Below are 22,150 nucleotides of genomic sequence, written 5' to 3'. Positions count from 1 at the left end.
AGGCGAGGCTGGCTAGTCTATAAGTTCCTGGTCGTCCTTCTTGCTCTCTTGAAGACTGCAATGACATTGGCTTTCTTCCAGTCCTCAGGCGCCTCTCTCTTTCTCCATGATCTTTCAAAGATGATGCAGTCTTCCCTTCTCCAGCCTTTCTTTCTTGTCTCCAGCATCTGGGATTTCTGAGGGATGGCCTTGCAGTAAGGACTGAAGCAAATATAAGACATTCCTTCCTTTCTCTGTATCCTCTGTTAACTGGACACTCGCACCATTTAGGAGGCCACATTTTCCTTCCTTTTGCTACAGATGCATTTGAAGAAGCTGCCCTTGACATCCTTTGCCAGGCTTAATCCCAAATGGGCTTCAGCCTTCCTTTTTGCATCCTTGCATACTCTGGCAACATTCCTATGTTCCCACCAAGAGGCCTGTCCCTTTTTCCGCATTCTGTATATATCCTCCTTAAGTATTCTTCACTCATCCATGCCCTCTTTTCTTGACTTCTTACTCTTAGTGATGCACCAATCTTGCACTTGGAAGAACTAAATGTACTAGAATGCAACTGATTATTTCTTTTTTTTTTGAGTAAAATGCCCATTATACTTGTTGCATGGCAATCTTGTTGCTTCTTTCTTAAATTTCCTGCTCTAATATGAGCCTTTGACAAACTAGTCGTGAAGTTTGCAGATGACCAAAACATGGAGGAGTGGCTGACACCCCCGAGGGCTGTGTTGCCATTCAGAGAGACCTGGAGAGGATGGAGAGTTGGGCAGAGTGGAACCTCATGAGATTCGATAAGAACAAGTGCAAGGTCCTGCACCTGGGCAGGGATAACCCCAGGCACCAGGAGAGATCAGGGGTTAACCTGCTGGGCTCTCCATGGAGAGGGATCTGGGAGTCCTGGTTGACATCAGGTTAACCAGGAGGCAGCACTGTGCCCTTCTGGCCAAGAAGGCCAATGGGATCCTGGCCTGTATCAGGAGGAGCATTGCCAGCAGGTTGAGGGAGTGGATCCTCCTGCTCTACTCAGCTCTGGTGAGGCTGCACTTGGAGTATAGGGTGCAGTTCTGGGCTCCTCAGTACAAGAGGGATGTGTTGCTTCTAGAGAGGGTCCAGTACAGGGCCACGAAGGCGATGAAGGGACTGGAACATCTATCGTATGAGGAAAGGCTAAGTGAGCTGGGCTTGTTTAGCCTGGAGAAGAGAACGCTGGTAGCAGATATGATCAACGTGTTCAAGTACCTGAGGAGTGATGGTAGCGGGGATGGGGTCATGCTCTTCTCTGTGGTGGTTGGTGATAGGACAGGGGATAATGGGTACAGGTTGAAACACCGGAAGTTCCACCTCCATATGAGGAAGAACTTCTTTCCTGTGAGGCTGCCAGAGCCCTGGAACAGGCTGCCCAGAGATGCTGTGGAGTCTCGCTCTCTGGAGATCTTTCAAATCCGCCTGGATGCCACTCTGTTCCATGTGCTCCAGATGTCCCTGCTTGAGCAGGGGGGTTGGACTAGGTGATCTCTAGAGGCCCCTTCCAACCTCAACCATTCTGTGACTCTGTGAAGTTTCTGTATGGAAGGGCTGCCGCTTGGAAGTCGCCTGCAGTGAAATAATCTGAATGTGATCTTTTGGAACAGAAATTCATCACCTCTGTGTGGCTGTGGATTTTGTAACTTATTGTACGTGTGTCTATTCTACATCTTCTTGACATTTCACTCAGTCATCTCATAGTTTGCTATTTTAACATTCTAGCTAAGCTAGATCTCATCACTAAATCTTTAAAATAAATTCTAAAACTAATGAAAGATAACAAAAGTAGTGTCAACCTATATTTTGAACAATCAGTCTAACAATTTATATTTTTGAAGCACCCTTGCAGCCTGTGTCTACAATGGAAATGAATATTATTGTTAAAAATCCAGAGATTGTGTTCGTGGCCGATTTAACTAAAAGTTACGCTCCTGCACTGGTAGTCACAGCTCAGTGTGAGGTCTTCATTAAAAATAGCCCTGAAATGTACAGCATGACAGCTGCTGTTAAAGAAATACAAATGAAAGCATGCCCTTTTCTTCCTGAAGAAAGGAAAGGAAACATTATTACGGTGAGTTTCAAAAGAAGATTGTATTTACAAGCCAGTATAGAACATATACTACTAGTATGCAAGTTATTTCAAAGCTTTCTTCATTCACTTTTTGATTAGATATAAGAAAAATATTTTATTATTGTTTTTATTCAATTTGGTTGGTATCCTTTGTCTGTAGCTTTGAGATTTGTTTTTTCTTTTGCAACAATATGAAAGGAGAAGAAGTTAATTGTGTCACAGGTAAGCAAAATAAATAGAAGTCTATAAGAATAAAACATTTGAGATATAATTTTTTAAATTTGGAATGATTTTGTTTGAAAGTGTTGTATTGAATGTCTATTTAAGTGAATGGTAAAGGATCACAGGCAGGGGAGAAAATTTTATATTTTGAATTAAGGTACTAATCATATTGAGTTCAGAAATTTGTGTTAAGGCCTATAAATCAATTTTACCTGTTTATAATTTGGCAGCAGGGTCAGACATTGCCAGAGTGTGTATGCTTTGACTCTTCCTTTTTTTTTACTAATTTTCTTGCCTTCATACCGGCAGTGTCTGGACAAGAATTTTTCTGAAGTTAGCTCTAAAATGATATTGTCGCTTTAGAGAATGAATTTAACTTGCCTGTAAATCCAGCTGGTTATTTGTGTACTCCAACTGCAGATGACTTTTGAATAGCTCATTCTTTCGACTCTGTTATGCTTGCTCACATTACAGAGTCAGCTAGGCTGAGAAAAACACATAAGCATGCAAGAATTGTGACTTCCACTTTCTCTCCTATTAAAAAGGATTAAATACTTTTGTAGAAATATTGGGAGTATAGACACATCTTTTGATTACAGTGATCTGTTAAAACTTTAGTGATTGTGTGAAACAGAAAGCAGTGCCATTGCACTATTTGTCATGGCACAATGCAGAGTCTCCTCACTTCCATTTCTTAGCTGGTCAATGTGGCAAGTTTTGCAGTATATTATTGGAAGGCATCAGGCCCAGCCACCAGAATCTTATCCCAGACTTCAGAAACAGAAAATCCTTTCCTTATGTAATAGGATCCTTAGGGTGTAAGTGGGGGGAAAAAACTTCTGAGAACCTTAGTTTTGATGGTCAAAAGAGTACTTTGCCTGAACAAGTCAGAGCACTTTTGAGAGATCAGTTAAGATCATTCTCTGCAGATAGCAGCATAGCTGATCATTTTGAAAGTGTGCAGATGAAGGAAAATTCTGAACCCAGCTTTCCAGTAAGCTGTATGATTTCAGTCTGGGAGACATGTTAGAAAATAGAGATTGCGATGACATTGTATGGACTTCTTTAGTCAAGAAAGGGAGCTCTATTTTGTGAAGATCACAAAATTTAAAACTTAGTATTCATATGAAGACTTTATAAGGCTTAATCTTTGAGGTCCTAGTGGTAAATGGGATCTAAAAGAGCTGGGCCTCTTCAGCCTGGAGAAGAGAAGGCTGAGAGGAGACCTGATCAGTGTCTATAAGTACCTCAACAGAGGCAGTGAGGAGGATGGGACTGGCCACAGATAGAACTAGAGTAAATGGCCAGAAGCTGAAGCATCGAAAGTTCCACAGGAACTTAAGGAAAAATTTCTTGACAGTGAGGGCGACCAAGCACTGGAACAGGCTGCCTAGAGAGGTTGTGGAGTCTCCTTCTCTGGAGATCTTCCAAACCTGCTTGGACGCAGTCCTGTGCCACGTGCTCTAGGTGACCCTGTGTGTGCAGGGGGGTTGGACTAGATGATCTCTAGAGGTCCCTTCCAACCTTAAGCATTCTGTGATTCTATGATTCATTGACCATACCCTGCAGACTAGCTTTTGGATTGAGAGTGGCACACATGATGAGATTCTTTTCCTGCTTTTGTTACCTGTATCTTCATCCAAAGGAGAATGTGTTTTCATTTCATGCAAAAGAGAAATAAAGGTATAACCTTGAGCAAAAATAATATGAGTAAACAATTCTGTTAGGTTGAAATCGCTTGGGAAAGGGATTGTAAAACTTAACGTGGAGTGTTTCTGTGCTCCTGGCATCTGATTTAGGAAAGGACAGAGAAGACAGGAATACGTGCAAAATTGGAAATTACTGTTATTCAGAGATGCTTAGCTTCTCAGGTGGGGACTGGAAAACAAATACTGCTATCACTCCAATATCGGAGTCACATGACTGTTTTCATCATCACCTACCTTTGTCATATGGTTTCATATGGTTAAGGTTTCAGTAAGCTTCAATAAATGGGAATATGCAAAAGCTGATTTTAAAAATAATGCTGGAACTGAGTGATCATGATTCAAACAGTGATTTGTTTGTTCTGAACGAGTGCAAGATACTTCAGAAAATTGATGCTGCTTTGTTTCCATCAACTGAAAAGTCTGGTTCTCTTCAAAAGTCAGAAGCATTTTAAGTCATTTGAAGAGAAACACAGACTTCATTATCTAAAAAAATGGAGTTACTGTAATGTGACACATTTTACAGTAGCTATTTTCTGATACATTAATGTTTGAAAAAGGCTGAGATGTTGCTTCTTATGCCCTTTTCCCTTTTATATTTGTATGAATATCAGTGTTCAAATTGCTGTTAATATTAGTGTTCAAATTACTCTTTGAAGTACCAGATTTCTACTTTGAAGAAACAGTATTTTTCTGGTCGTGTTTTGTATTCATAACATTTAAAATTATATGATTTTTAAAAGATTCTTCTCAATTAATGCTGTTCTATTCCTTAATATAGGTATTACAACCTTGTGACTTCTTCTTTGAAATGAAGCGGTTGGGTACTAAACCACAATTTGCTGATCTAACGATTAAATCTCTAACAATAAAAGTAAGTAGATCATGGTTTTAGTTTTTTTACCCTTCCTTCTCAGCAAGCTTTGAAGTTGCTTGTGAGATATCTTCCTTTTTTAAAAAAAAGAAAAAAAAAAGAAAGAAAAATAAAAGAATGACTTAGAGTGAGGAATTGTTTCCCATCTTTTATCAGATCACCTAGCTGCTTTGCATGTGAAGACAAAATTAAGAAATAACTGTATCACTACACTTTTGGGAATCTGTATTTTGTATGATATCTTGAAATGCAGAGATAAATTTGGAAGTGATTACATACAGGGAGTTGGATGAGTAGCTTAGGAAGTTGTCATCTGGGTGACTGGTGGGAGTTGAAAACCTGAACATGTTAAAATGTAGGTTAGGGAAAGAAGTCAATCCTCACAAATGAGGAAAGGGTCATATATAGGATAAAGTGTTTGGAGGACATTTGCTACAATAAACATTTTCATTATAATTTTGAGTCTGAAAATAACTGACTCTCTTCCTTGTACTCCTTAGCATATCTAATTCTGTATCTTTTTATTTGTAGGTTTCACCAATAATCATAAATACAGTGATTACCATTACATCAGCCCTCTCTCCAACTACGGAAACAACAGAGAAGGAGATCAGTCAAATTCCTCCAGACTTGTGGAATAAGAAAGATATAAAAAATCTAAAGATGTGGTTTCTTGAAGAGTCAAATGAAAAGGAAGATACAAATCCAACCACTGAACTAGTTCCTACAGGAGAGGCATTGAAAATAAATATTGAATCAGTTATAATAACACTTGAAGCTGGGGTTGGTCACAGAACGGTACCAATGCTCTTAGCAAAGTCATCATTTCTTGGAGAAGTGAAAAACTGGAGTACTCTTATCAACCTACATTCTCGGCTTGAGCTGGAGGTGGGGAACCCTAAAATGGAGAACCTAGTTTTCTGGGGATTATTCAACTAAGTAATGTTTATTAATAAACAATAAAAACTGATCTCTAGATTTGACTCATTAAACTCATACAGATACATGGTGGAAGAGCAAGATATAAGAATATAACACCTTAAGGATACATACATACCTTAAGGTGTTAAGGTAACTTAAATGTGTAATATATCTGTATGAATATCAGTAACTTGTGGTGTGCCATCTCACATTTATATTCTATGCAACAATATTAAATTATGAAATAGCAACCTGTTAAAATTTTGACATATTTAAATTATGTTTGCAATAGAATATATTAATGTATCATTGCCATAATATTTATCTGGTACCAGTACTGCATTTAAAACCTCAAAAATCATACATAAAAATTTAGTGATAAGAAAATTCATTGGTTATTACAGGTGGATTTGTTTACCTTTGTTTCGTAGTGCTATAAACGTGCCTTTTTCCAAACAAAAATTATGTTTTTGAATTTACAGATGTTTTATCACCCATTTGGAAATGGGTCTCTGTGAAAGAGATTTGCAGACCTCATTTATGCCTTAGACGTTTGCTTCATCTAATCAAAATAGAGTAAAAGTGAAGTCTGATTGTATGTCTTATGTTATTAAAGCTATTAAAGCATTTTCAATCAAAAATCATTTTTTAAAAAATCTTTAGAGCTTTCCATGATTTCCGTTCTATCTAACTTCTTACTTGTTGCGTAGACACTAATTGATTTTTTGCATTCTGTAGGTGCATTATTTTAATGAGATGTTTGGGGTGTGGGAACCTTTGCTTGAACCACTAGAAATTGAGAAGACTGATTTATTCAAGCCATGGATTCTTGAATTCAAGGTACAATTTCCAAAACTAAAACCATTTCTTCATAAATAGAAGTCATTTCCTCTCTTACTATTTCTTTTAAAAACCCTTTCGTTATTGAGGCTGATTTTTGGTTCCTCCCTTTTGGTTACTGAGACTTTTTAGCTATTTTATTGAACAACTATAGCTCTTACAGTAGGCACCAGTGAACATCCAGTCTCTCAAATCTTTAAAATAAGACTGTCTCTTAACTGGCAAGTAGTGATTCTTGTTGCGCTAGATAACCATGATGGCTTTATATCAGTTTCTCTGAAGTCAGTTCATATGGTAATGGCATGAATTCATTGACTTCGGAAGGAGAGACCATTCATCTCATTCCACAATGTTATTTTGTACCAGAATCCTATTAGAGAGAGAAAAAAAAATGTCTATTATTGAATTGCACACAGTGTATGGTCAGACTGTAGTTCTTTTCACTTCATATTTCATTAGGACGTAATCTAGGCTGATCTCAAAGTAGAAAAAGATTTGCTTTAAGGAAGGGAGATACTTCCTCTCACCGCCCCCACCATTCTAATTCTTTTGTTGAGTTTTTACATCCACAATTTTCTTATTTTTTTCTTTTTTTCCCCTTAGATGTTGTTCAGAATGAAAAATGTCCTTTTCTTTGGACTGTCACTACCAAATAATCTTTTCCCTTCTGAGATCGTTACTGTAGAAAGCTAAGGCCCTAATGAAGGAGAAAAGCAGGAGATAATGAGTCAAAGTCCACAGATCTTCTTTCTCAGATTTGAAAAAATACCACTGTAAATATCATACCCTGAAATGTTGAAAGCCCACAAAACATGTTACCTATGTGTTTGCTCAATACTGAGTATTTGGTTTGGGAATGTATAAAGCCTAAATGTAGGTGACTATTTTAAGAATGGAAAATCCATTAGTATTGTAGTTTTTACACAGCATTATTAGAGATGTGCAGTAAGTTATATAGGTGCATGTTCTTTACTTTTGAATAACGAAAAGTTTAGCTGCTGTTTTTCAAGTTACATTTTTTACTATAACATTCTTTATTCTGTCCCTCTTAAAAATAAATAAATAAATAAAAGGGGTTTGGAAAAAAAAACCCACATGTGATTAAAATGGAAAACCACATGGTAGGATTGCTAAAGGACTTGCATGTGTGCTCTGAACCAACTTCTTTGCTTCTCATGAAGGAGATGTTGTCAAACTGTGTTCAAGTAGAATTTACTTTTTTGGAAAAAATCGCCTGATAAGAATTCTTTAAAAATTTCCTTTCAGATGAAAAAGAAGGCTAAGAAAGCGTTAGTTGAGTCTGATGCAGAAGAAGAGAACTACAAAGTCCCAGAATACAAAACAGTAATACATATTTCCTCAAAAGACCAGCTGAATATTACGCTATCCAAATGTGGGCTAGTCATGTTGAGTAACTTGGGCACGGTAAGAAATATTAATTTTACAGATTCAGAATCGTGTTAAACAAGTATTTGCATACATCATATTGATGAAATTTTACTCAGTATCTTTCCATTTCATATCTATATTTTCCTTTCTAGGCATTTGCTGAAGCAGCTAGCCAAACTTCAGACATCCTCAAAAAAGATCGAGCACCTTTTGTTATAATGAATTCTCTAGGACTTCCTATCACTGTCTCACCTAGTGATTCCTTTAGTGTCATTAATGTTGAGTTTGGAGCAAAAATATTTCACTTAAAAGATGGAGAGAATTTAAATATGGAATACGTCAGAATGAAAAATGAAAGTGACCAGTTCACAGCAATGACAACTCTGAGTAGCAAAAGGTTTTACATTCAAATCTGTAAGTTGCAAGAATCATAAATATTTTATTTTTGTAAAGTACAGTACAGGATTGTATTTGTATGTCCCAGTAAATATTTGGGGACTTCATAACGTGAAAAGAATGTTGTCCAGGGTTATAGTTGTATGGCAGTATGTGAACTCTTGCTTCAGTCTTCTCAGTTAAGTGTTTTAATTAATTTGCAGGTATTAATTTGAATGTAATATTTTACTGCAGTTAAATAGTTTTAGTTTAGTTTTTATTTGTATTCTTAAAGTAATGCAGAATTAAGCTGCCCCAAACTAATACATCTTTGTAACAAAATAAGGCCTTTGTATGGGTGTTCAGAAAGAAGTTTACTCATGAAGGGAGTATTTTTAAGGAAAGATTGCTTTAAATAATTTAAATTAAAACTACAATAAAAGGTACAGCTGACCTATTTTAATAGTGGATGAGTTTACAATACAAGTTTATTTATTTATTTATTATTTATTAATACTTGTATTGATTTATTAATAGTCGTATTGATTTTATGTTTTAGTTGTACTGAATTTATATGTGCTAAACCTTATTAATAAGCCATTAGATTTTGTAATAGGCATTAATTTTGTTTGCAATGGCAAAAAGATATGAAAGCTTTAAAACTGATGGATTTCTGTGAGACTGAGAAGAACATTACTGGTTACCTAGTCGTCCTACAGGACTGTCGGATTAAAACTGGTGATAGTACTTTTTCAACTATTTCACAATTGATGTGATTGTACCAATACACATTGGGTAGTACAGAAAAATACTCTTGAATGCACATTTATGTTGTTTAAATACATGTCTGTGATCATTTTAAGTCTTTCATTTTCATCTTGTAACCACTAGGTCCACATGGTCATTCTACTGTGGAAAAGATTCCATTGACAAAAGTAGGGCGATGTCTTTACACTGTAAGACATGAGGAATCGGGTGTTGAAAGGTCCATTGTCTGTCAAATTGATACTGTTGAAGGAAGCAAGATGATAACTATACGTTCTCCGATACAGGTTATTTTTTCTTATGTTTTTTTAATCATAGCAAATGATCCTGTAGTCTTACATAAGATTCTCTAGTCTTACATAAACAGTATTATACAAACTGAGTGATTCAAACCGTTCATAGAACCTTGCTTTTTTCTTCCGTGAACTGAATTTTAATATCAATTGTGATTAGTTGAAATAGCTAAATTTTGGTCAGTATCCAGACTTTGTTGTAATCTGTAATATACCTAGACCTGATGTCTGAGTGCAAGGGATGTCTCTATTCCAATGGGAAATGAAGTTATTTTCATTTCAGCAAGCTTTTTTTTTTTCCTGCTCATGTTTGCATATTGTTCAAATACAACTTTTGTATTTTAGACCAACTTTCACTCTTTCTCTGTTAAGTATGATCACTCTTGTGTGCAATATAATGACATGACTGAATGAATTTACAATATATAACAAAATTATTTCCCTAACAACAGCGATCTGTTTAGAGACTTGAAAGTTGAGTATTAATGTATATTAATAACTGAATGCTAACAAAACCAGAAAAACTGTAATCAGTGTAGGTAATTCATGTCTTTTTGTTAGTATAACCTGTAAATGTCTATCTAAAATTCTTAGACTCTTTCAGCAAAATTAGATTTTTCTTCCAGACAGATCTGCAATTAAGAACATTAAAAATTAAGAAAAGTGAATAGCTAATAATGATTCATTCCCAGGATCTGATAATCTGATTAAATTATAGCAAAAATACAGCATTAATGTTTGCAAACAGTGAAAAAACTGTATGCACGTTATATTACAATGGATGTGGTGGCTAAACCTTAAGCAGGTGTTGTATTTCTCTTGTGTTTTCTGCCATATGGAATTGGACATGCAAGCAATGTGTCTATTACATTTTGAACAGAAAATTTTTTTGCAGATTATCAGGTCATTAAGATTTACTTGTCTTCCCTTTTACAGAGCTTTAAGTTAGTTCTTGAAGAGCATTTTACAGCTAATATATTAATTTCATAATATAGCATTTACTGCACAGTAAAATTTTATAAAGATGTTACCAGATGTTATTGTCTTTAAATACCTGCACTAGAATTAGGAATGAAATATTGAACAGTCAGAGAGTTCTTATATTGATGCTTGAAGCATCCTATTTTTCCATTTTTTTTCTATTGTGTCTTACTGGGTTTTTGTTTTTTCGTAGATAAGGAATCACTTCTCAATTCCATTAAATGTTTTTGAGGGAGGAAGATGTTTAGGAACTGCCTCACCAGAAAATGAATTCAACATACCTCTGACCTCTTACAGGTATTTGGTTACTCCTTTGTTATGGAATACATTCACGTATTGTATTCATATAATTATATGTATACATATTGTATTCATGTAATTAGATTAAAAATGGTTATAGTATTATTTATTTTTAAATAATTACTTTTAGACTCTTTCGAAAGCTACTTTATTGAACAATTTTAATTAGTTAAGTGCTTGACTCCCACTGACTCTGAGCCTGCGTGATACTGGGACATAGTGATGGCTGTCTACAGGAAAATGTGCTCTGTAATGGAATAATGTCAAGTGATTTATTTTAGTTTGAAAAGGAAGAAAAAAAGGCTGTCTCTGATTCTGGTCATTTTTGAAGCATAAAGTTCAAACTAGTATGTTTAATCTCCATTGTAGAAGTAGGAAAAGGCCTGTAAACTGTACAAAGATCCTGCTTCCAGGGTAGCTGTCATTATTGTCTTCAAGCTAATGCCCAAGTATAGCAGCTATATGAACACTCCCTCACTAACTGTAGGTATTTAAGAGTTTGCTTTAGTAGTTTTTTAGAACTGCAGAAGCTTTTTCCTTCCCTCTCCCACACACATTTTTCAGTTCCATTTTGTAAGAGGCCATCTATGTAGTCATAAGTATTAAAATATTTATGTTTTTCTCCTAAAGTGTACACAGTGATTGTAAGTTACAGAATGTTTCAGTGTTCTTAATGAAACCACTTTGACTTTCCATTTTCCTATTTTGTTGGACTTCATTGAAGATACTGTGGGTTCATTAATATTTCTGATATCTGTATTTTATTTAATAAATTAGAGCTACATTCTGGTTCATTGCATAGATATATTGGTGAAATCCACTAGGAAGTCAGAAATTGCTTACTAGCAAAAATCTCAGGTGAAGGAGCAGTTGACTGGATTAAAGCAGTTGCCTTATGAAAACTCTGTGTATAAACCATATACTTGGTGACTGGGAAGAGGGTGCTTTTTGCGGATCCTTGTCCTGGAAGTGAATTGTCCACCCGGTTGTTTTCTTCACCTTTTTTTTTTTTTTGAATAGATAAATAGCAGTTCTTGTAAAGGAATTTAGCAGTGTCTTTGTAAGAATCTCCAACACTCCTTTCTCTCCAATGTTACATAGAGTATGGAAAAAAAGTAATAAAAAAAACAGCCAGTACAATCACAGGAACGTTGTGATCTGGCCTTCCTCCTTGCTCCTTCTTTAAGCAAGATGAAGGCAGACAGTATATTACTGTCAGAAATGTTCAAAAATCCAGACAATAGAATATTAGCATTGTGAAAACACTATAGTAACTGAAAAATTCAGTCTTTTATTAACTGTTTTAAATTTTAATTTACAGGTCCATGCTGAGTTTGCAACCCCTTTCCAATGAATATGAGGTGGATAGAGAATATGATATGTGTGAAGGAATTACATTTGATGAAATTATGAAAAATGTCGATAGCTTAATGCAGAGGAAATGCCAGTCGGTGAAGTCAACTAGCCACTCACTTGTCATCAATATTGTCCCAGTAAAGGACACCTTGACAACTTCATTATCTGTGGATGACCAATGGGATTTTCCATATGTTGTGCATTTATGGCCTTCTGTTCTTCTCCGCAATTTTCTTCCATATCAAATAACTTACTCTGTTGAGGTAATCCTTTAATGTTTAAATTTCTACAGTATTTCCTCTATATTGTTATTGCACTTCTCACTCATCCTTCGATCATGCACTTCACTTATAAGACAGAAATAGCCAATATTTTTTTGTGGTCAGATAGTGGCTCAACAAATTTCAGTCAAAAACAGACAGTGATTTAACAGGACATGATGGCAAAGTCAGCGTGGAGGGTAGGATCAGCAGAAAGTGTCGGGGACACCCTCCAGTTGAGTCGTGAGGTTTGGAATGGACCTCGCTCTCCAGACTCCTTCTCAGAGGATCCAGTCCTAGTCCCAGAATTGGTCAGTAAGGGCTTATGTGTGCAGTCAGTCAGAACTAGAACCTAGCAAAGTTTCTGAAGGTTTGCAAAATTTACCATGCTCATCAATTAGAGTGGCTCCGTCATGCCTGTTCCTGCATAAATATACTTTATGCCTGTGAATCCTGCATAAATATACTTTTTTTTTTTTTTTTAAGGGGAGTGGAAACAAATATGACACTTTAGAAGATGGATGCTCAGCCCAGATTCACAACGCAGTCTTGGATCAAACAAAGCTAGACTTACAGTTGCTTAACTATCTTGATCAAAATTGGAAAAGTGAGTACCATATAAAAAGTAATCTACCAGATATCAGCTTCACAACATTTTACTGCATCACTGAGTTGGATAAGACCGAATTGGATATTGCTGTCCATGTGACCTACACAACTGGACAGATGGTCATTGCGATTCACAGTCCTTACTGGATGGTAAATAAAACTGGTCGAATGTTGCAGTACAAAGCTGATGGAATTCACCGCAAGCATCCTCCGGATTACAAAAAGCCGCTGCTTTTTTCTTTCCAGCCCAAAAACTTCCTCCAAAACAACAAGGTATTATATAGTTGATAGAGCTGTGTATCATACTCTCCTATCTTGATGAATAAAAGTGATTTTTACACTTTGAAAGTGATCCATAATAAGGGCCTGATAATTAGTATGTATGTCACAGATACATGACACAATATGTTGTCAGATATGTCTGAGATGTGAAATCTATATCATCTTCGAGAGAAATAGAATAGGAGAAGTTCTTTGATACGTTTCCTTGTTCTAAATATGAATAGGTATCTTGAGTTTTTGAAAAGTGAACCCTTGCGGTGGTGGTTTTTAATCTGGGCCCGAGATGGTATAAATTACAATTTCTGTTTTGAGATTGCTATGCAGTGTTTTTAATGCCAAGTATTACTGATTTCTAGAGTGTTATATTGTGTAAATATAATATTTTGGAACAATTTAGAATAGCAGTGAGAGTGTTGATACTGGAGAAATGACAAAGGTCTGTTAATGTGACTTTATGTACGTTAGAGATCTACACTGTGATAAAGTGTGGCTTGGATCCCAGTGTGGTTGGTTTCCCTAGAATATTATACTTAAAATGATTGCCCCACATAGCCTTAATTAAAGCTAGTAAATGATAATAGCCATGTCCTGACTTTTTAGTGGAAACATAAGCTTTCAGTATGTTTTTATATAGGTTAATGTGTGCATATGTTTTATATGTGATATTAAATGTTGTATCTGTAAATCAAAAACAAACTCAGGGTACTTCTTTGTAGGTGCAACTTATGGTAACTGACAGCGAACTATCTGATCAGTTTTCACTGGACACTGTGGGAAGTCATGGTTCTGTGAAATGCAAGAGTCATAAAAAAGAGTATCAAGTGAGTTAAATTTATCTTTCAAAGTTTTAAGAATTATAGGTAAAAAGAGCATACTTCAATAGTGTCTTTCAATTCACAGGTTGGAGTCACTATAAACAACAGCAGCTTTAATATTACTAGAATTGTAACTTTCACTCCATTTTTTATGATCTCAAATAGAAGCAAATACACTTTGGAAGTATCTGAAGAAGGCAAAGAAAAGTGGATTCCTATTGTTTTGCAACAGGTAAGCTTATAAAGGAATGTGTTTTTATTTTTTTTCCCTAAAGGGAGGGAAAAAGATTTTAACAGCGCCTGTTTGGGGTAGTGTTGGAGCTCTGTAAAAGCTATAATTGGACCACGCTTCCTTTTGGGAGGAGTTTGTAGACTGAATTCCTTCTGTGTCATATGTGTCTTGAGGAAGACAGATCCAAAACATTTTCAGAGTCTATTTTAATAAACAGAAAAGTTGCTGAAGGCCCTGTGCTGCCTCTTTATTATTATCTTTATTATTATAAGTCTCTTATTTAGAACTATAGGTATGCCTAGTGAATTTAAAAAAAAAGAAAAAAAAATCTTGCAGACTAAAATAATCTGGAACTACCTGCATATCTTAAAAAATATCTTAAAGGGATGTGTCAAGAGGATGGGGCCTGACTATTGTCAGTAGAGACCAGCAATAGAAGAAGAGGCAGTGGGCACAGATTGAAACTCAGGAAGGCCCATGTGAACGAGAGGAAGAACTTTTTTCCTGTGAGGGTGACAGGGCCCTGGAACAGGCTGCCCAGAGAGGCTGTGGAGTCTCCTTCTCTGGAGATCTTCAAAACCCACCTGGATGCCACCCTTTTCCATGAGCTCTGGGTGTCCCTGCTGGAGCAGGGGGTTGGACTAGATGATCTCCAAATGTCATTTCCAACCTTAATCCTTCTGTATATGTAAATATATCTTTTTTTTTCTCTCTCTCTCTTTTTTTTTTTCTTTTGGTACTCTAAATACATGTTCCTTAAATAACATTTTATCTGTACTGGTTATGGAAGAGAACTTCTGACCAGATAATGATTACATCGGACACCTTCAAACCAATTATTATGAATATTGACGATATGGGCTATATGTTTTAGTATCTTTTCCCCAGTAGTGGGTAGGTAATGAACCTTTCCCTTTAGAAGGCATGGAAAAAGAATTGGGGGCCATTGTTAATAGTCTGGCTGGATCAAATTAATTCCTTATAAACTTCCTGAAGGTTCATATGAATCATTATCTACTTCTGATTATTTTAAAATTCCTGACTGATGTTAATTATCAGTGTTAATGGTACAATATCTGTTTTTATTTTGAAAAACACTAAATTCTTTATATTAGTAATGTTTAATGGGAGTAAACAAATATAAGGGTATGCATTTTCATATGTGATCATATTTGCATTTTGTTTCCCTTTTTGACCAAAACCTGTTATGAAATGACAAATGTAAGAGTTCTGCTAGTTCCGTTTGTAAAATTAATGTCATTGTTATACAGAGACCTTTTGTGGAGTTGTACAGAATGATGTTCAGGTTTAAGTCGATGTAGGCTCCCATAAGAGTTATTACATACAAATTTTTTCTTTGGTTTTATTCAATAATAGATTTTATGCATAAGCTTGCATACTTCTATCATCTGCTAACGTTCTTATGTTCCTCTGAGCTTTTGAATCTGCATTGTTTAGTTGTTTCCATAAAGTTTCTTATTGATTTCTTAAATGAATCTGGTAACTCATGTGTAGTGTCGTAGGACATTTCACATCTAACCTCTTATTTTCCCTATTCCTTAGTATTTCTTGGTTTATACTTGATGTGTTCATTTCTAGTAGAAGAGATGCTAGAATAAATAATTTTGCAGGGAGATAATTATATTCTTTGTCAAAACTGTTGAAAGGCAATAGTTCTGAAGTTCCACATATATTGTTGGAAGATATAGCTGTTTCCCTGTATTGATTCTTTTATCAATACGCTTACAGAATTTTGTAGATTATCCCCAAAACATCAATGTTTCTCAAGGATTTCGCAAGTGCATTAATTTCTCTCAGTGTCCATTCGTTTATGAAGTATCACGGGACAACTTAGTAGATTTTAGAATCACTGCTACTCTCACTGGAAGATGAAATATGACAGTTTACTGCAGTAGTAGCAGTAGAGGTTAACAGGGGCGTCTGTATTCCTGTTTTAAATTCTTCCAGACCCTGCTCCTCAAATTTCTAGTCTTCCAACAATGCGTCTCTTTTTTTTTCTTTTGACAATTCTGTGTTGTGACAGTTAAGTCTCCCCGCACTGTTCAGTTTTGTGGATCGCTCATTTCAGTATGTTTTTAATCTCATCTATAATTGAGTAGAGTCCAGACAGTCTTGGTTCAGTTCTGGTATATAGGATAGATTTCCAGGAGCCAGTCTGTTGCCATTCTTGGCATATGGATCTGATACTACCTGGCTAAACTAGACTTTTGAATTAGTGCCTCAGATTTTTGGATTACTTCTTAATATACTCCTTGATTGTTGAGTTAATCATAACTAATCATTAATCCTTATTTTGACTTGATTTACTTGCCTTATTTTTTCCCCTCCTAATTCAATTTTTGTCACATTAAGGCTAAGCAGAGTCTCTCCTGCCACTCTTCTTTTTATGACTGTTCTTTCTTGGTGACAATCCGTCTTATCAAGATGGAATGGAATCCCCGGGTAGAGTCCCTCTCCTCCTGCACACGTTCGCTCTCTGGCATGAAGTCAGCTGTCACATACACTGATTTCTGTTTTTAGAAAATCCAGTTTTCTTCAATGGTTATAAATGACAGTATACATACAACATCTGGTGAAGCACTTTGTAAGCATATTGCGAAAGTTTTGGAAACATCATGTTGGAACATACTCTGTAACTAAAGACATTTTTTTTTCTGTTTTCTATATTTGTTTCTGTTACTTCTTGTTAAGACAATCCTTTTTATTTGTTTTGCTTTTAAATTCAAACTCTAATTTACTGTTGTTTGGTTCTCTACATTTCCTCTGGGTGCTTTTAGTTTCCATGTTGAGAGTGACTTGCTGGATTTTACACTATTTTACAAAACAGTTTAAATTTCCTTTGTCTGTAGGATCCATGTTGATTTAGATAACACCTTCAATCTTGCTGTTTAACTATATTTTTTTCCCTTGTCTTCCTGCTTCCTGTGGTGTGAGAAACAATGGGAAAGGGAACTTAGTGGCATGGTAAGTTGGTGAACTAGTTTTTCACCATTGAAGATTTAATTCAATCACACATAATTGAATATAAAAATCTAATTTCATAGTATGTGTTGGAGAGATGCTGCTGAGGTTTTGAGTGTTGCAGATGAGCAGTTTGAAATACAAGATGACTTATCTAGACAGTCTTTGGCTTTTGCTGATCTTTTCATTATAAGCATAAAACCACCACAGTCTTTAGAAGAATGCAGCGCGTGTTTGTCAACACAGTGGGAGTTACCACTAGTCTGAGCTCATTCCTGGGGTCGGACTTCAGTTACAGTTAAAGCTTCTGCCTCTTTCCCTCCCCCACCACGGCCCCACTCCCTGTCCATTTTGTGTCTGAACTACTGGAGGAGAGATTTTCTGCGGAAATGGTATCATCTTCAACTCATAATGGCTGGGGTGTGAAATGTGAATAGCAGAATGTCCTTTGTGATTTATAATAAATAAATAAATACAGCATGCGGGTGTCCTGAGAACTCCACTTACTTAACATTATATTTATATACCTTTTTTTTTTTTTTTAAGATAAGATTACCTTGTGATTAATGCCTTTATGGCAAGAGATCTCTTATTGCAGGAAAAAAAAAAAAAAAAAAGCTTTATGCATTGAAATTTCTCATAATTTCTCATTGACCAGCTGGGCCGTTTTGGTATTGCAGCTCTGCTCAACTTCATACTGTGGATTTTATATAGACCTAACCTTTTTCACTCATGTCACTGTATCTTTTACATTTCTTCACTTTGGTCTGATTTTTTTTTTCTGACTTTATTTTATTCAGCTGAGTAACTGTGGATTTTTAGGTGCTCTAATGGAGTTTCTGATCCAGCTTACTTTAGTTTCTGTTAAAGTTTAAATAAATGAACTTCAGTTCAGTTAACATCTAGCTTGTTTCTGTTACTTAATTTAAACTTTTTTTTTTTAAAGTGCATTCCTTTTTGGCCTGAAAGTGATGCCAACAAACTGCTTGTTAGAGTTGAAAATTCTGATCTTCCTGCAAAGAAAATAAATTTTGATAAACAAGAAAACTGTCTCTTACTGCATCTGGACAACAAGGTAAATGCTTTCTTTCAGAAATCAGGCAAAGCAATATAAAGATGTATTTCACTTCACCCTCCAAACATTTCTCCCTTTTCATACAATCAAACATTCCACAGTCGTAAGGAGGACAATATTTTGTATGTATATGTGCATGTATGGTGTTTTCATTCGATCTGTTTTCCACCGTTTTTCCCACAGTATAATTTAATTTACGCTGGCATATGTATACGCAAATATATGTAGGCATTTCATTTTAAATGTTTCTCTGATAAGCAAATCTCTCTAATCTGAAACAGAGACTGTGTTGCATGCCTAAAGCTGAAAGTAGTTACCCTGTTTTTAAGGTAACACTAAGTTTCTCTAACAGGTAACCTTCACTAAAGTTACTTCTGCGTGTTACATAGTCTCATCTAGCACATAGTTTTTAAGTTGGTGAATTTCCAATGGTAGTATGTTTTACATGATGTCGCTGTATGTGAATGATCCAAGAAAGATTCCTCTATTGTCAACCTAAAACTTGAGAGTATGGAAATTCTTAATAGTATGATTGGAAAATATTTTTTAAATATTTTAAAACAGGTGGATTTTTGATGATTTTAAGTTTATAGGTATAAAGTATTATGGGTAGAATGGTACTTTCAAAAGTAGCACTACTGCGTAAAAGTTACAATTTTAGAAATTCATACCACTGTTATTTACTTTGTAATTTTTACATCTGATAGTTTGGAGGAATTATAGTGGATGTTAACCTGACGGAGCATTCTACAGTAATTACATTTTCTGATTACCACGATGGTGCAGCTCCATTTTTGTTAATAAACCATACTAAAGAAGAAATTATTGAGTATGGTCAGAGGTATGTATGTAGTTGTAGTGTGTATGTCTGCATGAACATCTGAACTGTATTATAAATGTGTCTGCTTGACACTACGTATTACTACAGTATGACCTAAGTGATGTGAAGTTCAGGCTTGACTGCTGTTACACAATTGGCATGTTGGCTATGCTTTAATCTTTCTTTGCAAGCTTATGGATAGAGTATATACATTTAAAAATGCCTAAATTACATACTGAATTAACAAAACAGTTGCATCAACATTCCCTTCTTCAACTGTGTGCAAAAATCAGAGCACCATGCAGGGAGCTATTAGAGTGTTACTAGGTAGAATACTTTCATCTCCTTACAGGGGAACTTGTTTTTTCAGTCTGTCAGTCATCTGTGAAAAGTGTAGATTTGAGTTCTATGTCCAAAATTCTCTTTCATTTTCAAGTGCCTAAGCAGCAGTTGCCTAAACTTGTTGCAGCTCCCAGAAGACTCTTGTTTTATAAGTTGAACAAGATGGATTGTTAACAAAGAAGGATTACATAGTGCCAAGGTTCTGTTTCTCTAAGTGAAGAAGCTGTTTTGTGTTCAACAGTACTAATGGTGTCATTTTATATGTCCTTACCCTTTACCTTCTCTTGTAGTACACACTCGGTGTTGGAAATGTGTGTGTACTGTTTTATGCAGAACAGGTAACAGAGGAGTCCTAAATAAATACAATGTCCTGTCAAATCTAGTTCAGATTTAGCTGGAGCAATAGATTCAATAGTTATGGGAGCGATGATGGAATCAACAGAAAGGCAGATGGATAGTTATTTAAGTTTTATTAAGCCAGATCAAAACTAAGAAATTGAAAATTGTGATTTATCTGCAACTGCTAAAAATGGGCTCTGTCTTGGTTTTGTTCAAACATCTCATGCATGTGAGGCAAGGATTTGAAAAAAGAGGGACAAATCTTTAAAACTCAAATTCTTGGCTTCACGTTACTCTGTACAAAGCCGCTTCTGAGGCACATTGCAGAGATTGGAGCCAAGCCTCCTGTTAGTGCGGCTTAGGCTGAGAGCAGCAAAGTCGTATCAGTACCGTGTGCTACCAGCCTATTGCAGCTATCCCCGTTCTATCATCGTACTGTTATATCTTCATAAAGCTTTGCTACACTGTGTGCGTGCTGTGCAATGTGTCTGCAGTGTCTTTAGCTTGTGTCTTTGTAAATGCTAAGCAAAATCTTCATTCCTTCAGACAATAAAAGCAGTGTAGCTTATAAATTGGTGATTGAAAAGCTGAAGAACTGCTAGTCCAATTAGGCTTGCAGCTGTATGCATCTCTTAAAGAATATATTCAATGTCTTGCTTTGTTATTTGAAAAGTTTCAAAGTCTTCAGCTTTTTAGCTGTCTTTGAACATACCAGTTTGGAATTTAAATTCAACATGTATAGATCAGTTTTTGTAATTAATGATGCACAGCATCAGGCACCTTCAGAGAGATTTAGAAGGCAGTCTGTTTTTTTTTTTTTTTAATTGTTTTCCCTTCAGCAAATCTCATAGAAGAAATCTTCCCTGAACAATAGGCTGTGACCACATTTCCTCCCTCTAATAATATTTATTAGATAACAAAACCTGAATATCCTTTTCAGTTCATGAGCTCCACTCTCTGCTTTCTCACAGTTTAAGTTTCCCTATAAATACAAGCAGAGGAGAAAATGAGTATTTGGAATGTTACTGATAAGCTGCATTTCTAGAAGTTCTGTAACTAATAAAACTATTTTTTTATTACTGTGATGAAAATAGTTTTGTGCACGTGTTACAAACACAGTGTTGTTTTAAGTTTTCATTAAAACTTATTGTGTAAGCATTCTTGTTCCTTCAACTGAAATTTTAGACTCTGCAAAGTCTTTGATATGAAAATAAAATGTGAATGAATATTTTGCATTACTTCTTAGTTCCCTCTGTGAGTTGGAAGACTGTCTTCAGCCAAATAAGGCCGTGTTGTATACTTGGGCTGACCCAACAGGATCTAGAAAATTGAAATGGAAATGTGGAAAGAGAGCTGAGGAAGTTAGCCCGAAGGAGGTATGCTTGTTGTGTACAGCTCCTTTAAATGCTGTTTTTTTTTCTCATGCATCTGATGGAGATGGATTCCCCTCTTCCCCCCAGTACTTTGGTAGTGATCTAAATGTTTGTCTGCCACAGGTAATGCAATAGAGATTCATTCGTATGTAAGTAATACTTTCCTATAATAAAGAGGCAAATTAAGTTACAGAGTTGTTTATGATGTGATGAACTCTCCAAAAAACCACAGTGTCACTGAGAGACACTGAAGGGTGGCAGCCTCCTCCTCTTACTTCTGCATTATCTCATTATTCCAGCTGCATGTTTTTGTATTTCCACATGGTGCTTACCAGAGCCTTCTCTGTGCTAATGCAGCTAATAAAAATGGCAGAAAACAATATAATCAGAAAAGAGGTTTTTTTTGTTTACTTGGGGGTCTTTTAGTTTTGTCGTTTTTGTGTATGTTTTCCTCCCTCCTGAACTGATTCAGTGATAGATGTGATGAATTTTCAAGGCTTCTGGAAGCAGTCAGTATGGAGAATTTCAGTATCAGTGAGCTTGCACATGACATTACCTTGCACATGACATTTTAGACTTTAATGACCCACTAAATAAGTGGCATATGAAAGCACCCTCACTGCCTAAACAATAAGACTGACACTTTTTTATTAAAGCTGAAGGTAAAATATCAAAGACTCTGTTTTCAAAAATATGAAAATGTTTTCAAATTCTAGCATGAAACTATTGCCATAAAAACCTATAATATGGCAATATCCAGGCAAAAGTTTTTCTTTTTTTTCCCCTAAAAGCATATTGGATAAAATATGTACATATTTTTCAAACCTTGATTTTATGAAATTATTAGAATATTGAGTGGATGCTTGGGGAAAAAATATATATTTTGGTTTTCTGTAACTTGGATCTATAC

The 22,150-nt window shown here is 35.6% G+C and overlaps 1 protein-coding gene across 2 annotated transcripts in view; it reads left to right on the top strand.

The window, feature by feature from the left end:
* VPS13A (vacuolar protein sorting 13 homolog A) overlaps positions 1 to 22,150 on the top strand; it is a 97,577-nt gene that overhangs the window by 51,848 nt on the left and 23,579 nt on the right. Inside the window, exons 39-54 of one of the 2 annotated variants that reach the window (XM_088522077.1) lie at positions 1,857 to 2,089; positions 4,799 to 4,891; positions 5,423 to 5,779; positions 6,551 to 6,652; positions 7,919 to 8,077; positions 8,194 to 8,455; positions 9,308 to 9,468; positions 10,649 to 10,752; positions 12,077 to 12,374; positions 12,858 to 13,253; positions 13,979 to 14,083; positions 14,163 to 14,308; positions 17,255 to 17,294; positions 18,238 to 18,366; positions 19,074 to 19,207; positions 21,114 to 21,243. In XM_088522077.1, the coding sequence (XP_088378203.1) occupies positions 1,857 to 2,089; positions 4,799 to 4,891; positions 5,423 to 5,779; positions 6,551 to 6,652; positions 7,919 to 8,077; positions 8,194 to 8,455; positions 9,308 to 9,468; positions 10,649 to 10,752; positions 12,077 to 12,374; positions 12,858 to 13,253; positions 13,979 to 14,083; positions 14,163 to 14,308; positions 17,255 to 17,294; positions 18,238 to 18,366; positions 19,074 to 19,207; positions 21,114 to 21,243 (2,849 nt within the window). Of the gene's footprint in view, positions 1 to 1,856; positions 2,090 to 4,798; positions 4,892 to 5,422; positions 5,780 to 6,550; positions 6,653 to 7,918; positions 8,078 to 8,193; positions 8,456 to 9,307; positions 9,469 to 10,648; positions 10,753 to 12,076; positions 12,375 to 12,857; positions 13,254 to 13,978; positions 14,084 to 14,162; positions 14,310 to 17,254; positions 17,295 to 18,237; positions 18,367 to 19,073; positions 19,208 to 21,113; positions 21,244 to 22,150 lie in introns of both variants that reach the window. The other variant, XM_088522078.1, reaches the window with a different exon arrangement.

Source organism: Tinamus guttatus, unplaced genomic scaffold (genome assembly GCF_059628265.1).
Source record: "Tinamus guttatus ecotype Peru unplaced genomic scaffold, ASM5962826v1 Tinamus_guttatus_pri_ptg000146l, whole genome shotgun sequence".
Classification (NCBI taxonomy): domain Eukaryota; kingdom Metazoa; phylum Chordata; class Aves; order Tinamiformes; family Tinamidae; genus Tinamus; species Tinamus guttatus.
This window is presented reverse-complemented; position numbering and strand designations above follow the sequence as displayed.